Raw genomic sequence first — 17,693 nt, forward strand, 5'->3', positions numbered from 1 at the left:
GTTGTTGCTTTTGCTTTGTTTGCACAGTGTTGGCCTGGACAGTGTTTATGAAAAATCTGAGTTGATTGCCAAAATGAAAACTCTGAACTTTTCAGATAAAATGTCTAGGTATTTGGCTTCTCTTGAAAAATGGGATGCTCTGGTAACGCTGGGCCCACACTCTTGGGTAGCAGCAATTGGCTGGAGCTAAAGAGCAACTGCCCCCTGTAGCTGGGTTGGGCTCTTGGTTTCCCTCAGTCCACATGTGTTTCCTCTGCATAAGGATGAGTGTCAGTTACTGTTATTAACTCACCTCTCCCTCTTTTTTCTGTTAATAAAAGTTTTTTTAAGTTTTATTTATTTATTTTGATAGCATTAGACAGCATTAGTGGGGGAGGGGCAGAGGGAGAGGGAGAGAGAATCCCAAGCAGAGCCCAACAGAGGCTCAAACTCATGAAACTGTGAGATCATGACCTGAGCCAAAACCAAGGGTGCAATGCTTAACTGACAGAGCCACCCAGGCTCCTTTAATAAAAGTCTTAAGGGGAAAGTGAAATTTTCTTATATGCATATTTCTATCTGAGATGGAAAAACCAAAGCTAGACTGAGAGGGGTGTGCGGTTTTGTTTTATATTCTTTTTTTAGATCACTTATATATGAATCCATTTCATTAACTGATTCATTTATTGAGTACCTACCTTGTGCAGGCACAAGGATGCTGGGAACAAAAGGGTGAATAGGATAGACGAAAAACCTCAGGAAGCTTATATTCCAGTTTCCTGGTTGGGCCCTATGGTCATGTGGTTGTGACCCTTGGTTTATATCAATCAATATGGAAAGGATGTATATTAAGATCTTCAGAAGGATTGAGGGGAGTGGAGGATTGAGAAGAGGCCAGTGGATTAACTGATTGGGAATTCTGTATTTTTATTTTTTATTTTATTTTTTTTAAGATTTTATTTATTTTTTTTAAGTAATCTCTACACTCAACATGAGGCTTGAATTCCCAGCCCCAAGATCAAGAGTCACATGCTCTACTTACTGAGCCAGCCAGGTGCCCCTCATTAGGAATGCTTTTAAATGTTTATTTATTTTTGATAGAGAAAGGGGAGGGGGAAGAGAGAGAGGGAGACATAGAATCTGAAGCAGGCTCCAGGCTCTGAGCTGTCAGCACAGAGCCCGATGCAGGGCTTGAACTCATGAACTATAAGATTATGTCCTGAGCCAAAGTCGGAAGCTTAACAGACTGAGCCACCCAGGTGCCCCAGGAATGCTTTTAGAATGCAGGAGGATTAAGGACTAAATGGATAGTAACAATGCAGATATGCAGAGTATTCATGTAAGAAGGTTGGTGGATAGATGAGAGGGTAATATAATGGGGTAGCAAGGTTGGAGGAGGTTTGTTTTGTAGCAGGGAGAAGATATGCATATGTTTGTGAACTAAGAGAAAGGGGGCATTGGATAGGGAGAGGTTGAAGATTTGAAATGACTTTTAATCCTCTAAAATGCAAAAATGATTGTAGAAAGGGAAATGGAGCAAAAGAGAAAAATTACAATATATTCTTAAAGACAAAAAACAGTTGGAGGATGGTAGAACCTACATATTGTTGGGCCATAGATACTAGTGAGATGTAGGCCATTTTACCTCGGTGGACACCTGAGACTCATCACTAGGGGATATCAGCCTCTGCAGGAGCTGATGAAGGGTGTGTGTGTGTGTGTGTGTGTGTGTGTGTGTGTGTGTGTGTGCAGTGTACCTCCTCTCTCCTCATCCAACCAGACAGAAGGTGAGATGTTTAGTAGGTTTATTATTGAGAGAAATTGAGCCAAAGAGCCTCCAGAGATGAAAGGTAAGCAGGATAGTGAAGGTAGGAAGGAGGTATGACACCAAAAACAGAGCAATGGAGCACAATTCTGTAATGAACTGTAGACCCCCTCATACCCCACTGTTTCTAGAATGCCTGCATCCAGATGAAAACATTTTATCAAGTGGGAAGTAGATTCTTCTTTGGAGAAACTGGATGTTCCTAGAGAACTAATCTTTTTTTTTTTTTATATATGAAATTTATTGTCAAATTGGTTTCCATACAACACCCAGTGCTCATCCCAAAAGGTGCCCTCCTCAATACCCATCACCCACCTTCTCCTCCCTCCCACCCCCCATCAACCCTCAGTTTGTTCTCAGTTTTTAACAGTCTCTTATGCTTTGGCTCTCTCCCCCTACTCTTTCTTTTTTTTTTCCTTCCCCTCCCCCATGGGTTCCTGTTAAGTTTCTCAGGATCCACATAAGAGTGAAACCATATGGTATCTGTCTTTCTCTGTATGGCTTATTTCACTTAGCATCACACTCTCCAGTTTCATCCACGTTGCTACAAAAGGCCATATTTCATTTTTTCTCATTGCCACATAGTACTCCATTGTGTATATAAACCACAATTTCTTTATCCATTCATCAGTTGATGGACATTTAGGCTCTTTCCATAATTTGGCTATTGTTGAGAGTGCTGCTATGAACATTGGGGTACAAGTGGCCCTATGCATCAGTACTCCTGTATCCCTTGGATAAATTCCTAGCAGTGCTATTGCTGGGCCATAGGGTAGGTCTATTTTTAATTTTCTGAGGAACCTCCACACTGCTTTCCAGAGCGGCTGCACCAATTTGCATTCCCACCAACAGTGCAAGAGGGTTCCCGTTTCTCCACATCCTCTCCAGCATCTATAGTCTCCTGATTTGTTCATTTTGGCCACTCTGACTGGCGTGAGGTGATACCTGAGTGTGGTTTTGATTTGTATTTCCCTGATAAGGAGCGACGCTGAACATCTTTTCATGTGCCTGTTGGCCATCCGGATGTCTTCTTTAGAGAAGCGTCTATTCATGTTTTCTGCCCATTTCTTCACTGGGTTATTTGTTTTTCGGGTGTGGAGTTTGGTGAGCTCTTTATAGATTTTGGATACTAGCCCTTTGTCCGATATGTCATTTGCAAATATCTTTTCCCATTCCGTTGGTTGCCTTTTAGTTTTGTTGGTTGTTTCCTTTGCTGTGCAGAAGCTTTTTATCTTCATAAGGTCCCAGTAATTCACTTTTGCTTTTAATTCCCTTGCCTTTGGGGATGTGTCGAGTAAGAGATTGCTACGTCTGAGGTCAGAGAGGTCTTTTCCTGCTTTCTCCTCTAAGGTTTTGATGGTTTCCTGTCTCATATTCAGGTCCTTTATCCATTTTGAGTTTATTTTTGTGAATGGTGTGAGAAAGTGGTCTAGTTTCAACCTTCTGCATGTTGCTGTCCAGTTCTCCCAGCACCATTTGTTAAAGAGACTGTCTTTTTTCCATTGGATGTTCTTTCCTGCTTTGTCAAAGATGAGTTGGCCATACGTTTGTGGGTCTAGTTCTGGGGTTTCTATTCTATTCCATTGGTCTATGTGTCTGTTTTTGTGCCAGAGAACTAATCTTTCTACATTCACATTTGAGGAACTCTCAGTGAAATCTTCCAGCTGATCATGCTATGCAGTGAAGTTATTCATCAACACACTGTGCCAGCATACATGAAGGTTGCTGTCAAAGTTAAATGCTTCATCCTTACATATATATGGATTATAAAAAAATGATCAGAAGTTAGGGTATAGCTTCCAACATGGAAGAGAGAGGCCAAACTATCAAACAGGAAAAGCTAACCAGAGTGAAATGAAGATAGTCAAGGATGCAGAGAAAAACATTTAAAAGCCAACCTAATTGATTATGTCAGGGGTTTAAAATATTGCATTCAGGATATTTTTAAAAAGAGAACACAAGAGCATCTTGGAAATAAGAAAATAGCAAAAATTGGTGTTGAATAGATGGATTGGAAAACAAATCAGGGAAATATCTCGGAAAGTACAATAAATAAGGAGGTGAAAAAATATAAGAGAAAGGGTAAGGAAACTGCATGGGTGGTATTACAGGTGTTAAACAGTTGTCTAAAAAAGGAGTTCCTAAAAGAGGGGATAAGAGAATATTATATGGAGAAAAGAATAAAAACTTACAATTTTTTTTGGTGATGTATAGCTCATATTGGAAGATGTGTTCAATACAAAGAATAGAAGAAAAATCCCAGGAAATAGTGTTGTCAAATTCCAAAACACTTGAAATAAAGATATGATCCTGAAACCATGAAGGTAGAGAATAGGATAAAGGAGGCAGGAAATTTGAAGACAGGTAGAGACACAAGTTACTGCATGTAGGGGATGGGTAGGGATCTGCTGTGTGGATTGAGGTTTCCTTTTTTTTTAATGTTTATTTATTTGTTTTGAGAGAGAGAGAGAGAGAGAGAGAGAGATAAAGAATGAAGAGGGGAGGAGGGGTAAGAGAGGGAGACAGAGAATCCCAAGCAGGCTCTGTGCTACTTGACATGGGGCTCGAACTCATGAACCATGAGATTATGACCTGGGCGTAAATCAAGAGTCAGACACTTAACTGATTGAACCACCCAGGTATACCGATGTTTCCTTTTTAAAAGGAATTTTGATGCAACTAACTAGTTCAAAATTTTTATTTGGAAGCTTATGATTTGGCATCACCTCTCACCTCTGTCTGTACTCTTCTTCAGATTTATAGGTGGTCCCAAAGAGAAATGGCAGATGTTAAAGCCCCATTGTTTTATTTACTTACTTATTTATTTATACATAGGAGTTTTTATTAAACAATTTTATATGGTTCTGAAATTACATAATTTTTTTGAAGTTTTATAGATAATAAAAGAGAATATGCAGATACATTTTAGCACATACAGGGGCTTGAGGCTACTTTGTGTAAAGACTCTTGTCTGGTGTAGAGAAGGTGATCAGTTTAATAATGTAAGACAAAACAGAAAAAACAATCACCCTGAAGCCCCCCTTACTGGTCAAGGTAATGTTCTACCCAGGCTTCTTACCTGATCATCTGGCTCTTTTACATATACACAGTCTTCACTTTTCCAGTGAGTATTTATTCTTAGTTAAGCCATGATTGAGGATCCCAAGGTGGGGATCACCATGTACCCAGGTCCCCCTTCACCACCCTTGGAGAAGAATGGAGGACAAAGGAGAGGTGGGTGGAGTCAGTTCACATCATCCCAGGAAACGTGCCTAATGCCAGGCCATCATCCCAGGGTGATCACCCCCAGGATACGGGACAGATTGTGTACACACACCCAATACTATTTTGCACATGGAGACATCATCCCCACGAGCAGTCATTGTCTTCTCACAATGGTGGAAGGACAGGCAGTTCTGCCAGCGGTTCCTGGTCTGGTTCTGGTTGGGGAAGTGACTGTCAAAAGGGGCAGTCTGATAATTCTTGATTTGGGTCTTGATATCTTCCGCCGTGGTGCTACCTCCTAAAGACATCCCTGAAGCAGCTCATGGCTCAGTGTGACTCAGAAAAGAAGCCAGAGTCAGACAGGAAGCAGAATTAACCATTTTGTTTGTTTTTAAATGAACAATGTTACTCAAACTGGTACAGTAATGGTCATTGTGAAATTCAGTTTAATAATGGTGACTTTATAGGGGTTCCTGGGTGGTTCAGTCAGTTAGGCAACCAATTCTTGATTTTCGCTCAGGATATGATCTCACAATATTTAAAACATATTAAGTTTTAAATAAACATTAAAAAATAATGGTGACTTCATAGAGAAAATCCCATTTTAGAAATTTTGTTTTATTGTGGTGGAATAAAAAAAATCATTCATTAATCACTTGCTCACTTAAGAGAGGATATAATATATAAATGCAATAAAGTCAAGTTGCCTCCCTTTTAAATAGATTGTCAAAAAGATAAAGTTGTATGTATATATACGCATGTAGACATAAATGGGTGTCTGTGTTTAACCAATAAGCAAATAAGAACTTTAGGCCAGTACAGCTGTTTTCTTATTTTTCCCTGATTTCTCTACCTTATATAACTTGGTTTCCAACACAGAGGGTAGAATCAAAATTTCAGAATGCTCCATGACAGTTTGCTTGTCATTTTCAGTAGGTGGTCATCAGTTTCAGTAGACCTTAGTGTAAAGTTCAGAGTTAGTAGTTACCATTTCAAGGTACAGTGTTACCTTTATATAAACAGCTTTTGGCTATGTTAGTCCTTAAGAGAATTCTTACCTACTATTCCTCATGATTTTTTAAAAGAAAAGAATGATTCCTGTCTTGCAGAGTTTTTATGTACAATGCAGGTAAATTTAAAAGTCAGGTGGTAGGAATGTATTTCTTCTTGTTTTCCAATGAAAGTCTAAATTTGAGATCTGTTCATTTTGAGTTTTTTTTCCCTGAGTTTCCTCATGGGCCGGTGAGACCAGTATTTTGAAACAAGATTGAGGGAGAAAGATATTTGGATTGTCTTTTGGCTTCTCTCTGCTACCTAGAAAGAATTTGCTAGTTATATTTTTGTAAGAATGAAAAATAAGCTAAAACCTCTTTAGTTTATTTTTCAGTATGAGTCTTAAATGGATACTAGAAAATCAGTCTTAGGAACTCATTTGCAAGAATTTAATATGATAAAACTTCTTTGGAAAATATACATTTAATTGTTAGTGGTGTGCTCTGTAGTTCTGCCTATAGACAAAACAGAGGGGTACTATTTATTTCCATTATAAATCCCTAGTGTTTGCCAGACAGCAGGGAAATCTGATATTTTCCTCTGTTGAAACATCTTGTTGAGTCAGGGAATATCACTGCATAGTGCTTTAGCCCTATTCCCTTGCTCTTACACACCCCAAACTTTAACAATCTTTTACTAGACACTTTCTAAAAAGGGAGAGAACAAGGATTAAAAACTGCATAGATACTGTAGGTATGGATGCTTCCATATGTCCAATAGGTAGATTACTATAAAAATGCATCATAAGTTATAAGTTCATTGAGAAAAATATGACTGAGATATTGTGTTACAAAAACCTTCATATCTAGATTTTCTTTCCTCTTCATCTTCAGTCTTCTCACAATAGTTCTTTGTTTTCCTCCCCCCAGTAAGATATTTCCCAAAGGCCTTCCTGACGAGTACGCCATAGCAGCTGTGTTTCGTGTGCGCAGAAGCACCAAAAAGGAACGGTGGTTCCTGTGGCAGGTGTTAAACCTGCAGAATCTGCCACAGGTAAGGAGCCATAGTGTTGTGCCGATTAGTTTTCCCTTATGTGATTATGCCAGGTGAATCTTGGAACAGTGTGCCCAAATTTGGAAGCAGATGTGGTGTCCAAATAGTCTTTTAAAGGATTCATCAGCAGGGAAATGCAAATATTCTCATAGGATGATTTTGTTGAGATCTGTAATATGAGAGCATGGTGGGTGAGACAAGATTGTTTTTTTGTTTGTTTTCACTTCTAGATTCATATTTTGTCTAAAGATACTCAAATGGCCCTTCTTTCACAACTGCTTCATTGACACTAAGTCCATCTCACTAATAACTTCTTCATTTCCTATAATTTCTGATATGTATTATTTTTAAAGCTGTTCGTTGTTTCATCTGAAAGTCCTTAGTAAATGAAGAACCAGGATATAAATATTGATGCCATCAATAAAAAGTTACTGAACACATGCTGTATGCTAGTTAGTGACAAAGATAAGATTTTAACAAGCGTAATTCCTTTCTCAGGGAGCATAAGGCCTAAGGGGATGTCATCTAGGAGAACAATATGCTAGAGCATAATCATAGTGCGACAGGTGCAGTGGTAGAGGTAAGCTCGGAGCTGGGCGTGGACTGCGAGAACATAGAAAGGACAGCTTCCCAAAATGGGGCACACGGAGAATAGGAACGTAGGAATACTTATGGAAGAGATGTCATTTGGGCAGAAAGATGAGAGTGCAAGGACTCCAGGGCAGGAGATGAACCTCAGTATTACTTATTGGCACCTTACATTTGTGTTTATTTCTGTACATATCCACTGACATGCTTTTTATTTCACTGGTCTTTTAATCTGTTAATAAAGTCACAATTTTATGGTGGAAAAATGAAATGAACTGAAAAAGCATGTCCTTTATGAAAATGCATTCTTTTCTGCACCATGCAAATCATCAAAGTTTCAAGAAGTTGATCTCAGTTTCCATGCTAAGAGAAGTAATCCTATTCTTATGCTTTTTAAATTAAGTAACATTTAATTCTTGAATTACTCATACAGAATTATATATATACTTAGATACATACATACACACATATAAATATATACTCTCAGATGTTCTCTCAAGAAAGGAACATATGACATTCACCAGAATACCCCATATTTGAAACATTTTTGTAGCTGGATATTTGTTGTTCTTTTATATTAACAAGTCTGGTGGACCCAGGTGTCATCTAAAACATTTTACTAAGTCCTTCAGTTATACTAACATGCATTTCTGATTTTTTTATTTGTGTGCTTTAGTAATTTTGAACACTGGTTTTAAAACACTTAAAGCTAATTTGCATTTTTGCAGATTTCTATAGCCGTTGATGGTGGAAAGAAAGTGGTGGAATTTATGTTCCGAGCTGCTGAGGGAGATGTGTTGAACTACATTTTTAAAAATCGAGAACTCCGTCCTTTGTTTGATCGTCAGTGGCATAAACTTGGCATTGGTATACAATCCCGGGGCATTTCACTCTATATGGATTGTAATTTAATTGCAAGCCGTTATATAGATGAAAAGAACGCTGTGGACCTTCGTGGAAGGACTGTTATTGCTGCACGAGCTTCCGATGGCAAGCCTGTGGATGTGAGTTGTGATGTTCGTTATGAAAGAGAACTAGTAAAACTTCTAAATTAGATACCTTATTAAAACCTTCTTTCTTTAATTACTTTGTAATACATTCCCTTCTCAACACTTTTTAAATTAGCCATCAGATGTGTGAAGCATTGCCATGTATTTCCAACTGTATTTTCACATATATTATCTTCTCTCTGTTTTCACCCATTTTCTCTAGCCTGTGAATTTAAAAGAACTAGGTCATGCCTTAAAAAATGAGGTTGTTGCAATTAAAGCTTAGTAAAAATTGACAATATGATACAAAAAGTAGCTTGAATAAGCTTATATGTTTTGAATAGAAAAGACTGGAAAAAGATGAACTTTAAATTAAATGGTTCCAGATTATCTGATGTTTCCACTCAAGAACAATAGGCTGTTTATTCATCTTCAGAATAGCAATTGTTTTGTATTGCAGACTATTTTTCATAAGCCTATAAGGGTTTTTTAAGTTCTGCTGTGACTGAAATATAACCACTAATTGTATCAGTAGGTCATTTGGATGATAACAATGTCTTGTAAAATCCTTTCATTTGAAAAGGCCCTTTAAAAACTATATTTGATGCTCAAGTGATAATAGATTTATTATTAATTTACTTAAAGAAGAAGGCCTATAAACCTAAAAAAGTGAGATATATCTAAATTTCATGACTTTACATTTTTTTATGGGTAGAATGATGGGAAAACCCATAAAAATAATCTGAATGCAGGTCACCAATGGGAATTGCTAATAGTGTTAACACAGAACACTTAATAGCTCAATTTTGTTTCAAAAGCACAATTCTGTACAAATATATATTTGGGCAGTGTATTTTTTCTAAATGCCCTTGTGGAAGGAATCAATATAGATAGATGATTAATGGATGGATAAAGTTAATATATGTGTGTGTATATAGTCAGTAAAATATATATAGTGTATATAGTCAATAAAATATTTTTAAAGTGTTTTCTGTTAGAGACATTGAATGAATCAGTGAGAATGTCATAACTGGAGCTCAGTAATGATCAGCAAAATAGGCCAGAGTAGGAAAAATGAATCCTAGAGGCAAGGCATCATGGCATTATGGAGAGTAAGATGGTTTGAGGATCAGACAGATGAGGTTGTAAATCCTAGTTCTTAATGATCTGCTGATTTCTTTTGTTAGCTGTTAATTTATCTGGGTCTCAGTATTCTCAGTTAAAAAATATTGTTGGTAGAGTTACTTAGTTATAATTGTATAGAGTATGTGCAATAGTGCCTAATATGTAGTTAGTTCCCTGTATATTCATTTGTTTCTTCAGGACCAGACACTCCACTCAACCCTTCCCTAGGAGAATGGGGAAAAAAACAAACAAACAAAAAAAACTTCTCTTGCTCTCAAGAGATCTTGAAGGCTAATGGAAGGATCAAAGACTATGTCTGTAAATTGTGGCTGCCAATAATAATAACAGTATTAATTGCAATACAACAGTATAGACAGACCTTTCAGAAAGGTCTCTCCAAAGGCAAGGGAGGAAGTGGAGACTGAGACTGCCAGTTAGAAAGAACATCAGTGATGTAACTTTCAGCAGTAGGTGTAGTGTAGGTAGATAGGAGTCCATTCAGGGAATTCTGCAATAGTAGTAGAGAGTGATACCTGCTGCAAGTACCAAAGTTTAAGACTGGAGTTTGGGATTAGAATCTCTTACAGGATTAGTGAGAGCAAGGCTCTGTTTTCAGAAGAACTGGAAGAACTAAGAACACACTGAGATAAATTCATAACCTTTGTAGGGAGGTAGCAATGAGAGAGGAACAAGCTGTTTCAAGACCAGGGCCCAGGCTCAGAGCTCACCCTCTGAAAGCTGAGTGCTGTGTCATGTGTCTTACTAACTTCTCATGCAAGAGAATAATTAAGCTCAGAACCTGAAGCTGAAAAATATCAGGTGTGTCCTCTAGAAAGACATAATGTAAAAATTATAGTATTACAATGGTTTTTTAGTGTGACATCTTACTTCATTTGAAGGTAAAATTAAAGCCATACCCAAAATGAGAGGACAGAGGAATATGTCCCAAATGAAAGAACAGGACAAAATGACAGAAAGAGACCTAAGTGAAATGGAGATAAGTAATATGCCTAATAAAAAATTTAAAGTAATGGTGATAAAGATACAAACTGGGTTTGAGAAAAGAGTGGAAGACCTCATTGAGACCCTTAACTAAGAGACATAAAACATAAAAAAAAAAAACCAAAAAACCAGAGATGAAGAGCTCAATAACCTAAATTAAAAATTCACTAGATGGAATACATTGTAGACTAGAGGAAGCACAAGAACAGATCAGTGACCTGGAGGACAGATTAATGGAAAGCAATCAAGTTGAACAGGAGAGAGGAAAAAAATAATAATAAAAAAATAAAAATACACTTAGGCAACTTAGTGACATCATCAAGTGTAATAACATTAACATTATAGGAGTCCCAAAAGGAAGAGAGAGAAAAAGGGGATCAGAAAATTTATTTGAAGAAATAATAGCTGAAAACTTCCTGAATCTGGGAAGGAAACAGAAATCCAGATCAAGGAGACAGAGACCCCAGCAGAATCAACCCAAGACACATCATAATTGAAATAGCAAAAAGTAGTGATAAAGAGAGAATTCTAAAAGCAGCAAGAGAAGGGGCACCTGGGTGGCTCAGTCAGTTACGTGTCTGACTTCAGCTCAGGTCATAGTTGCACGGTTCATGGGTTCCTGAGTTCAAGCCCCATGTCAGGCTCTGTGCTGACTGCTCAGAGCCTGGAGCCTGCTTTGGATTCTGTGTGTCCCTCTCTCTCTCTCTGCCCTTCTCCCATTCATGCTCTGTCTCTCTGTCTCTCAAAAATAAATGTTAAATAAATAATAAATAAATAAAAATAAAAGCAGCAAGAGAAAAGAAAAAAGTTACATACCAGGAAAATTTCATAAGGCTATCAGCTGATTTTCAGTAGAAACTTTGCAGGTCAGAAGAGAGTGCCATGTTATATTCAAAGTGATGAAAGAAAAAAACCTGCTGCCAACAATATTCTATCCAGCAAGGCTATCATTCAGAGTAGAAAGAGAGATAAAGAGTTTCCCAAACAAACAAAAGTTAAAGGAATTTATGACCACAAGGCCAGTCCTACAAGAAATGTTAAAGGGGACTCTTTAAGTGGAAAGAAAAGACCAGAAGTAGGAGTAAGAAAAGTAGGAAACACAAGAACAATCAAGTCAATTATATCTCTGAAAATCAGTCAAAGGATTCATAAATAGAAGGATGTAAAGTATGACACCATATACCTAAAATGTGAGGGGGAGAGGAGTAAAGAATGGGTTCAAATTTAAGTGACCATCAACTTAATATAGACTGCTATTAGCATAATATATACAAACCTGATAGTAATCCCAAATCAAAAACCAATAATATATATGCAAAAATTAAAGGAATGGAATCCATGTATATCACTAAAGAAAGCCAGCAAACTGAGAAAGAATAAAGCAAGAGAAGAAAGGAACAGAGAAGAACTATAAAAACAACCACAGAATAAGTGGTTATAAATCAAAATGGCAATAAGTACATACCTATCCATAATTACTTTGAATGTAAATGGACTAAATGCTCCAATCAAAAGACACAGGATGATGGAATGGATAAAAAACAAGACCCATCTGTATGCTGCCTACAAGACACTCATTTCAAGCCTAAAGACACATGAACATTGAAAGTGGGAAGGGGCAGAAAGGTATTTATCATGCAAACAGAAGTGAAAAGAAAGATAGCAATATTTCTATCAGACAAAATAGACTTTAAAACAAAAACTAAAAAAGACAAAGAAGGACACTATATAATCATAAAGGGAGCAATCCAACAAGAAGATATAACTGTAAATATTTATGTACCCAATATAGGAGACCCCAAATACAGAAAGCAGCTAATCACAAACATAAAGGAAGTACTCAATAGTAATCAAATAATAATAGGGGGCTTTAAGATCTCACTAACATTAATAGATAGATCATCCAAACAGAAAATTAACAAGGAAACAGGGGCTTTGGATGACACAGTGGACCTGATCAATCTAACAGATATATTCAGAATGTTCCATCCTGAAACAGTATAGTACACATTCTTCTCAAGTGTACATGGAACATTCTCCAGAAGAGATAACATATTAGGCCACAAAACAAGTTTCGACAAACTTAAAAAGATCAAAGTCATACTATGCATCTTTTCTGACCACAATGCTATGAAACTAGAAATCATTCACAAGAAAAAAATGTGGAAAAAAACACAAATACATGGAAGTTAATAACATGCTACTAAAAAATAAATGGGTCAACCAAGAAATCAAGGGGAAATAAAAATACATGGAAACAAATGAAAATGAAAAAACAGTGGTCCAAAATCTTTGGGATGCAGCAAAGTGGTTCCAACAAGGAAGTTAACAGCAATGCAGGTCTACCTCAAGAAGCAAGAAAAGTATCAAATAAGCAAAATAACCTTACATATAAAGCAGCTATTTTCTTCCATCAAACCAGACGGAAGAAAATAATAAATATTAGAGCAGAAATACACAAAATAAAAACTAAAACACAATAGATCAATGAAACTAGGAGCTGGCTCTTTGAAAAGATCAACAAAATTGATAAACCTCTAGCTAGACTCATAAAAAAAAAAAGAGAACAAGAGAGAACACTCAAACAAAATCAGAAATGAAAAAGGAGAAATAAAAACTGATACCATGGAAATACAAATTATTGTAAGAAAATATGAAAATTATATGTCAACAAATTGGACAACTTAGAAGAAATGGATAAATTCCTAGGAAAATATAACCTTCCTAAACTGAAGTATGAATAGAAAATTTTAACAGACCAATGAAATTGAATCAGTAATCCAAAAACTCTTAGACGCTTCACAAGTGAATTTTACTGAGACTTTAAAGAAGAGTTAATACCAACTGTTCTCAAACTATTGCAAGATATAGAAGAAGGAAAGTTTCCAAATTCATTCCATGAGGCCATCATTACCCTAAAACCAAAAGCAGATAAAGACACTACGAAAAAAGAGAACTACAGGCCAATATCTCTGATTAAAATTGGTGGAAAAATCCTCAACAAAATATTAGCAAATTGAATCCAATAATGCATTTAAAAAAATCATACACCACCATCAAGTGGGATTTATTCCTGAGATGCAAGAGTGGTTCAGTATTTGCAAATCAATGTGATATATCATATCAACAAGACAAAGGATAAAAAGCATATGAGCATTTTAGTAGATGCAGAAAAAGCATTTGACAAAGTACAACCTCCATTCGTGATAAAAACCCTCAACAAAGTAGGTTTAGAGGGAACATACCTCAATATAATAAAGGCCATGTATGACAGACCCACAGCAAACATCATACTTAATGGTGAAAAGTGGAGAGCTTTTCTTCTAATCTCAGGAACAAGACAGAGTTACTCACTCCCACCACTTTTATCAACATGGTACTGGAAGTCCTAGCCACAGGAGTCAGATAAAGAAAAAGGAATAAAAAGCATGCAAATTGGTAAGGAAGAAGTAAAACTTTCACTATTTGCAGATGACATGGTAATATATATGTATATAGAAAATTCTAAAGACTCCAAAAATCTACTAGACCTGATAAATGAATTCAGTATAGTTATAGAATACCAAATCAACATATAGAAATCTGTTGCATTTCAATACACTAATAATGAAGCAGACAAAGAAATTAAGAGTACAGTACCATTTACAATTGCACAAAAAATAATAAAATTCCTAGGAGTAAACTTAACCAAGGAGATGGAAGACATGAACTCTGAAAACTATAAAACACTGATGAAAGAGATTGAAGATGACACAAACTAATGGAAAGATATTCCGTGTTTGTGGATTGGGAGAATAAATACTGTTAAAATTTCCATACTACCCAAAGCAATCTATAGATTTAATGCAATCCCTATCAAAACACCAAGAGCATTTTTCACAGAACTGGAACAAATAATCTAAAATTTGTATGGAAGCACAAAAGTCCCTGAATAGCCAAAGTTATCTCGAAAAAGAAGAACAAAACTGGAGGTATCACAATTCCAGATTTCAAGAAGCACTGAAAAACTGTACTAATCAAAACACTATGGTACTGCACAAAAATAGACACATAGATCAATAGAACAGAAAAGAAAGCCCAGAAATAAACTCACAATTATATTGTCAAGTAATCTTTAACAAAGGAGGGAAGAATATGCAATGGGAGAAAGACTCTTCAACAAATGGCATTGGAGAAACTGGACAGCCACATGCAAAAGAATGAAACTGCACCGCTTTCTTGTATCATACATAAAAATAAACTCAAAATGGGTTAGGGACCTAAATGTGAGACCTGAAACAATAAAAACCCTAGAAGAGAGCACAGGCAGTAAGTTCTTTGACATTGTCCACAGCAACATTTTTCTAGACATGTCTCCTGAGGCAGGGGAAACAAAAGCAAAAATAAACTAATGCACTTTTTCAAAATAAAAACTTCTGCACGGCAAAGGTAACTATCAGCAAAACTAGAATATAACCTAGTGAATGAGAGAAGACTTTTGCAAATGACATATCTGGTAAAGAGTGAGTTTCCAAAATATGTGAAGAATTTATACAGTTCAACGCACAAAAAAACAAATAATCCAATTAAAAAATGGGCAGAGACATGAACAGACATTTCTCCAAAGAAGACATACAGATGGCCAACAGATACATGAAAAGATGCTCAACATCACTCATTATCAGGGACATGCAAGTCAAAACCACAGAGATATCACTTCACACTTGTCAGAATGGCTAAAATCAAAAACACAAAAAACATGTGTTGGTGAGAATGCCAAGAAAAAGGAACCCTTGTTCACTGTTGGTGGAAATACAAACTCATGCAACCACTGTGGATAACAGTATGGAGGTTCTTCAAAAAATTAAGAATAGAAATATTATATATATATTTATTATATATAGAAATATATATAGAAATATTATATACATATATAATTTATATATGTATATAATATGTGTATATATGTATATAATATGCATATATATATATATATGTGTATATATATATAAATCAGCCACAAAAAAAGAATGAAATCTTGGCATTTGGTACACATGGATGGACCTAGAGAGTATAATGCTGAGTGAAATAAGTCAGAGAAAGACAAATACCATAAGATTTCACTCATATGTAAAACTTAAGAAGCAAAACAAATAATGAAAAAAAGAGACCAGAAAACAGATTCTTAACTATAAAGAAGAAACTGATGGTTACCAGAGGGGGAAATGAGTGGGGGATGGGTGAGTAGGGAGATAGGGGAAGGGAATTGAGTACATTTATTACAATGAGCACTGAATATTGTACAGAATTATTGAATCACTATACTGTACACCTGAAACTAATATAACACTTTATGTTAAATACACTGGAATTAAAATTTTAAAAATAAATAAATGAAAAAAAGACAAAAATAAAAAATGTTAAAGCCATATTATGATGCAGCTTTTTAATGAGATAGTGTTTGAGTTACAAACAAATAAAATACATATTTTATTCTATAAAGATTCTTGGTCCTGGGGCACCTGGGTGGCTCAGTAGGTTAAGTGTCCAACTCTTCATTTAGTCTCAGGTCATGATCTCACAGTTCATGAGATGAGCCCTGCATCCACTTCTGTGCTAACATCTCAGAGCCTACTTGGGATTCTCTCTCTGTCCTACTCTCTCTGCCCCTCCCCGACTCACATTCTCTCTCTCTCTCTGTCTCTCTGTCTCTCTCTCTCTTTCTCTCTCAAAATGAATGAATAAACACTTAAAAAAGATTCTTGGAAAAATAAATAAATAAATAAATAAATAAATAAATAAATAAATAAATAAATAAAGATTCTTGGTCCTACTAAAAGTTTAAGTGGACTAATTTTTCATCATCTCCATACAGGCTCTATGATTCTTAAGGTCTGTTGTAATGTAAAAATGTTTTATTTATTCAGGATGTCTGTTATTGAAGAAAATCATAATAATTGAGTTTGTTTATGTTATGTATACTGTCCATTTGCTTCTGTGAGAAAGAGGTAGGTGACAAAACTGATATAAAGGATTTTTTTTTAACAAATTCTGTGTGACAAGGGCCAGTATAGACTTAGCCCTGAACACTGTCCTTATAAAGTACTGTTGTCAATGAAGGATTCTAAAGTAACTAATGAATAATAAAGCATCATTAAACTAGGAATGTAGTTTCAATGTCATGTTAATTGATTAGTTTCTAATCTGTCAAAAATTGGTCATCTATCTTCAGTTAAATAAAATAATTCATATAAAGGGCCTAGTAGAGTGGATGGTATATAATTGAGTTTTAATATTTATTGGCTATTTTGGTAACAATGATGATGATTAATTGGTTTTAGGAAGAAAGTTAATTGGAGTTCTCATTCTTTATTCTACTTAGTGGGTATGTTACTATGTGGCTTTTCATTAGACTATGTAAGACAGTGTATTTAAACTTTATAAACAAAAGTTAACTTCAATATCTTGCAAAAAGTTACACAAAAGAAATCATTAAGGCTGCTCATGAATTCACAAGATGTCTGGAGTTCTTAACATGTTTCATGAGCTGAATTGATTTTGTTCATCTCAGTGTAGAGTGATAGTTACAGCCTTTTTTCTACCTCTGTGCTTTTTTGGTGTTGGGCAGAGTTTCAAAATAACTGAAGATATCTGCTTTTCATTATGGTAGGATTAATTATTGTAATATAACAGTTGGATATCTCTATAACAAGTACATCTTGTTATCAAAGTAATGAATAATTTAGCTCTGGAATATTGGGAGACAGAGGAAGAGGTGGAGACAGAGAGAGAAAGAGAAGGGCAGGCAGGAGGAAGAAGACAGGGATGAAAGGAGAGGTTGTTTCTGACCTGTGTCAAATATGTCAAATCATTGTAGGATTTATTTTAAACTACTAAATTTGCAACCACAGACTAATTTAAAATAGCCAATTTAC

General features: G+C 35.9%; 1 protein-coding gene and 1 pseudogene across 1 annotated transcript in view; one reads left to right on the forward strand and one right to left on the reverse strand.

Annotated features, from left to right (window-relative positions):
- COL19A1 (collagen type XIX alpha 1 chain) overlaps positions 1 to 17,693 on the forward strand; it is a 346,821-nt gene that overhangs the window by 46,579 nt on the left and 282,549 nt on the right. The window contains exons 5-6 of the mRNA XM_043591732.1: positions 6,952 to 7,075; positions 8,392 to 8,667. Of these exons, the coding sequence (XP_043447667.1) occupies positions 6,952 to 7,075; positions 8,392 to 8,667 (400 nt within the window). The remainder of the gene's footprint in view (positions 1 to 6,951; positions 7,076 to 8,391; positions 8,668 to 17,693) is intronic.
- LOC122489672 lies at positions 4,840 to 5,443 on the reverse strand (annotated as a pseudogene).

Source organism: Prionailurus bengalensis, chromosome B2, assembly GCF_016509475.1.
Source record: "Prionailurus bengalensis isolate Pbe53 chromosome B2, Fcat_Pben_1.1_paternal_pri, whole genome shotgun sequence".
Lineage (NCBI taxonomy): Eukaryota > Metazoa > Chordata > Mammalia > Carnivora > Felidae > Prionailurus > Prionailurus bengalensis.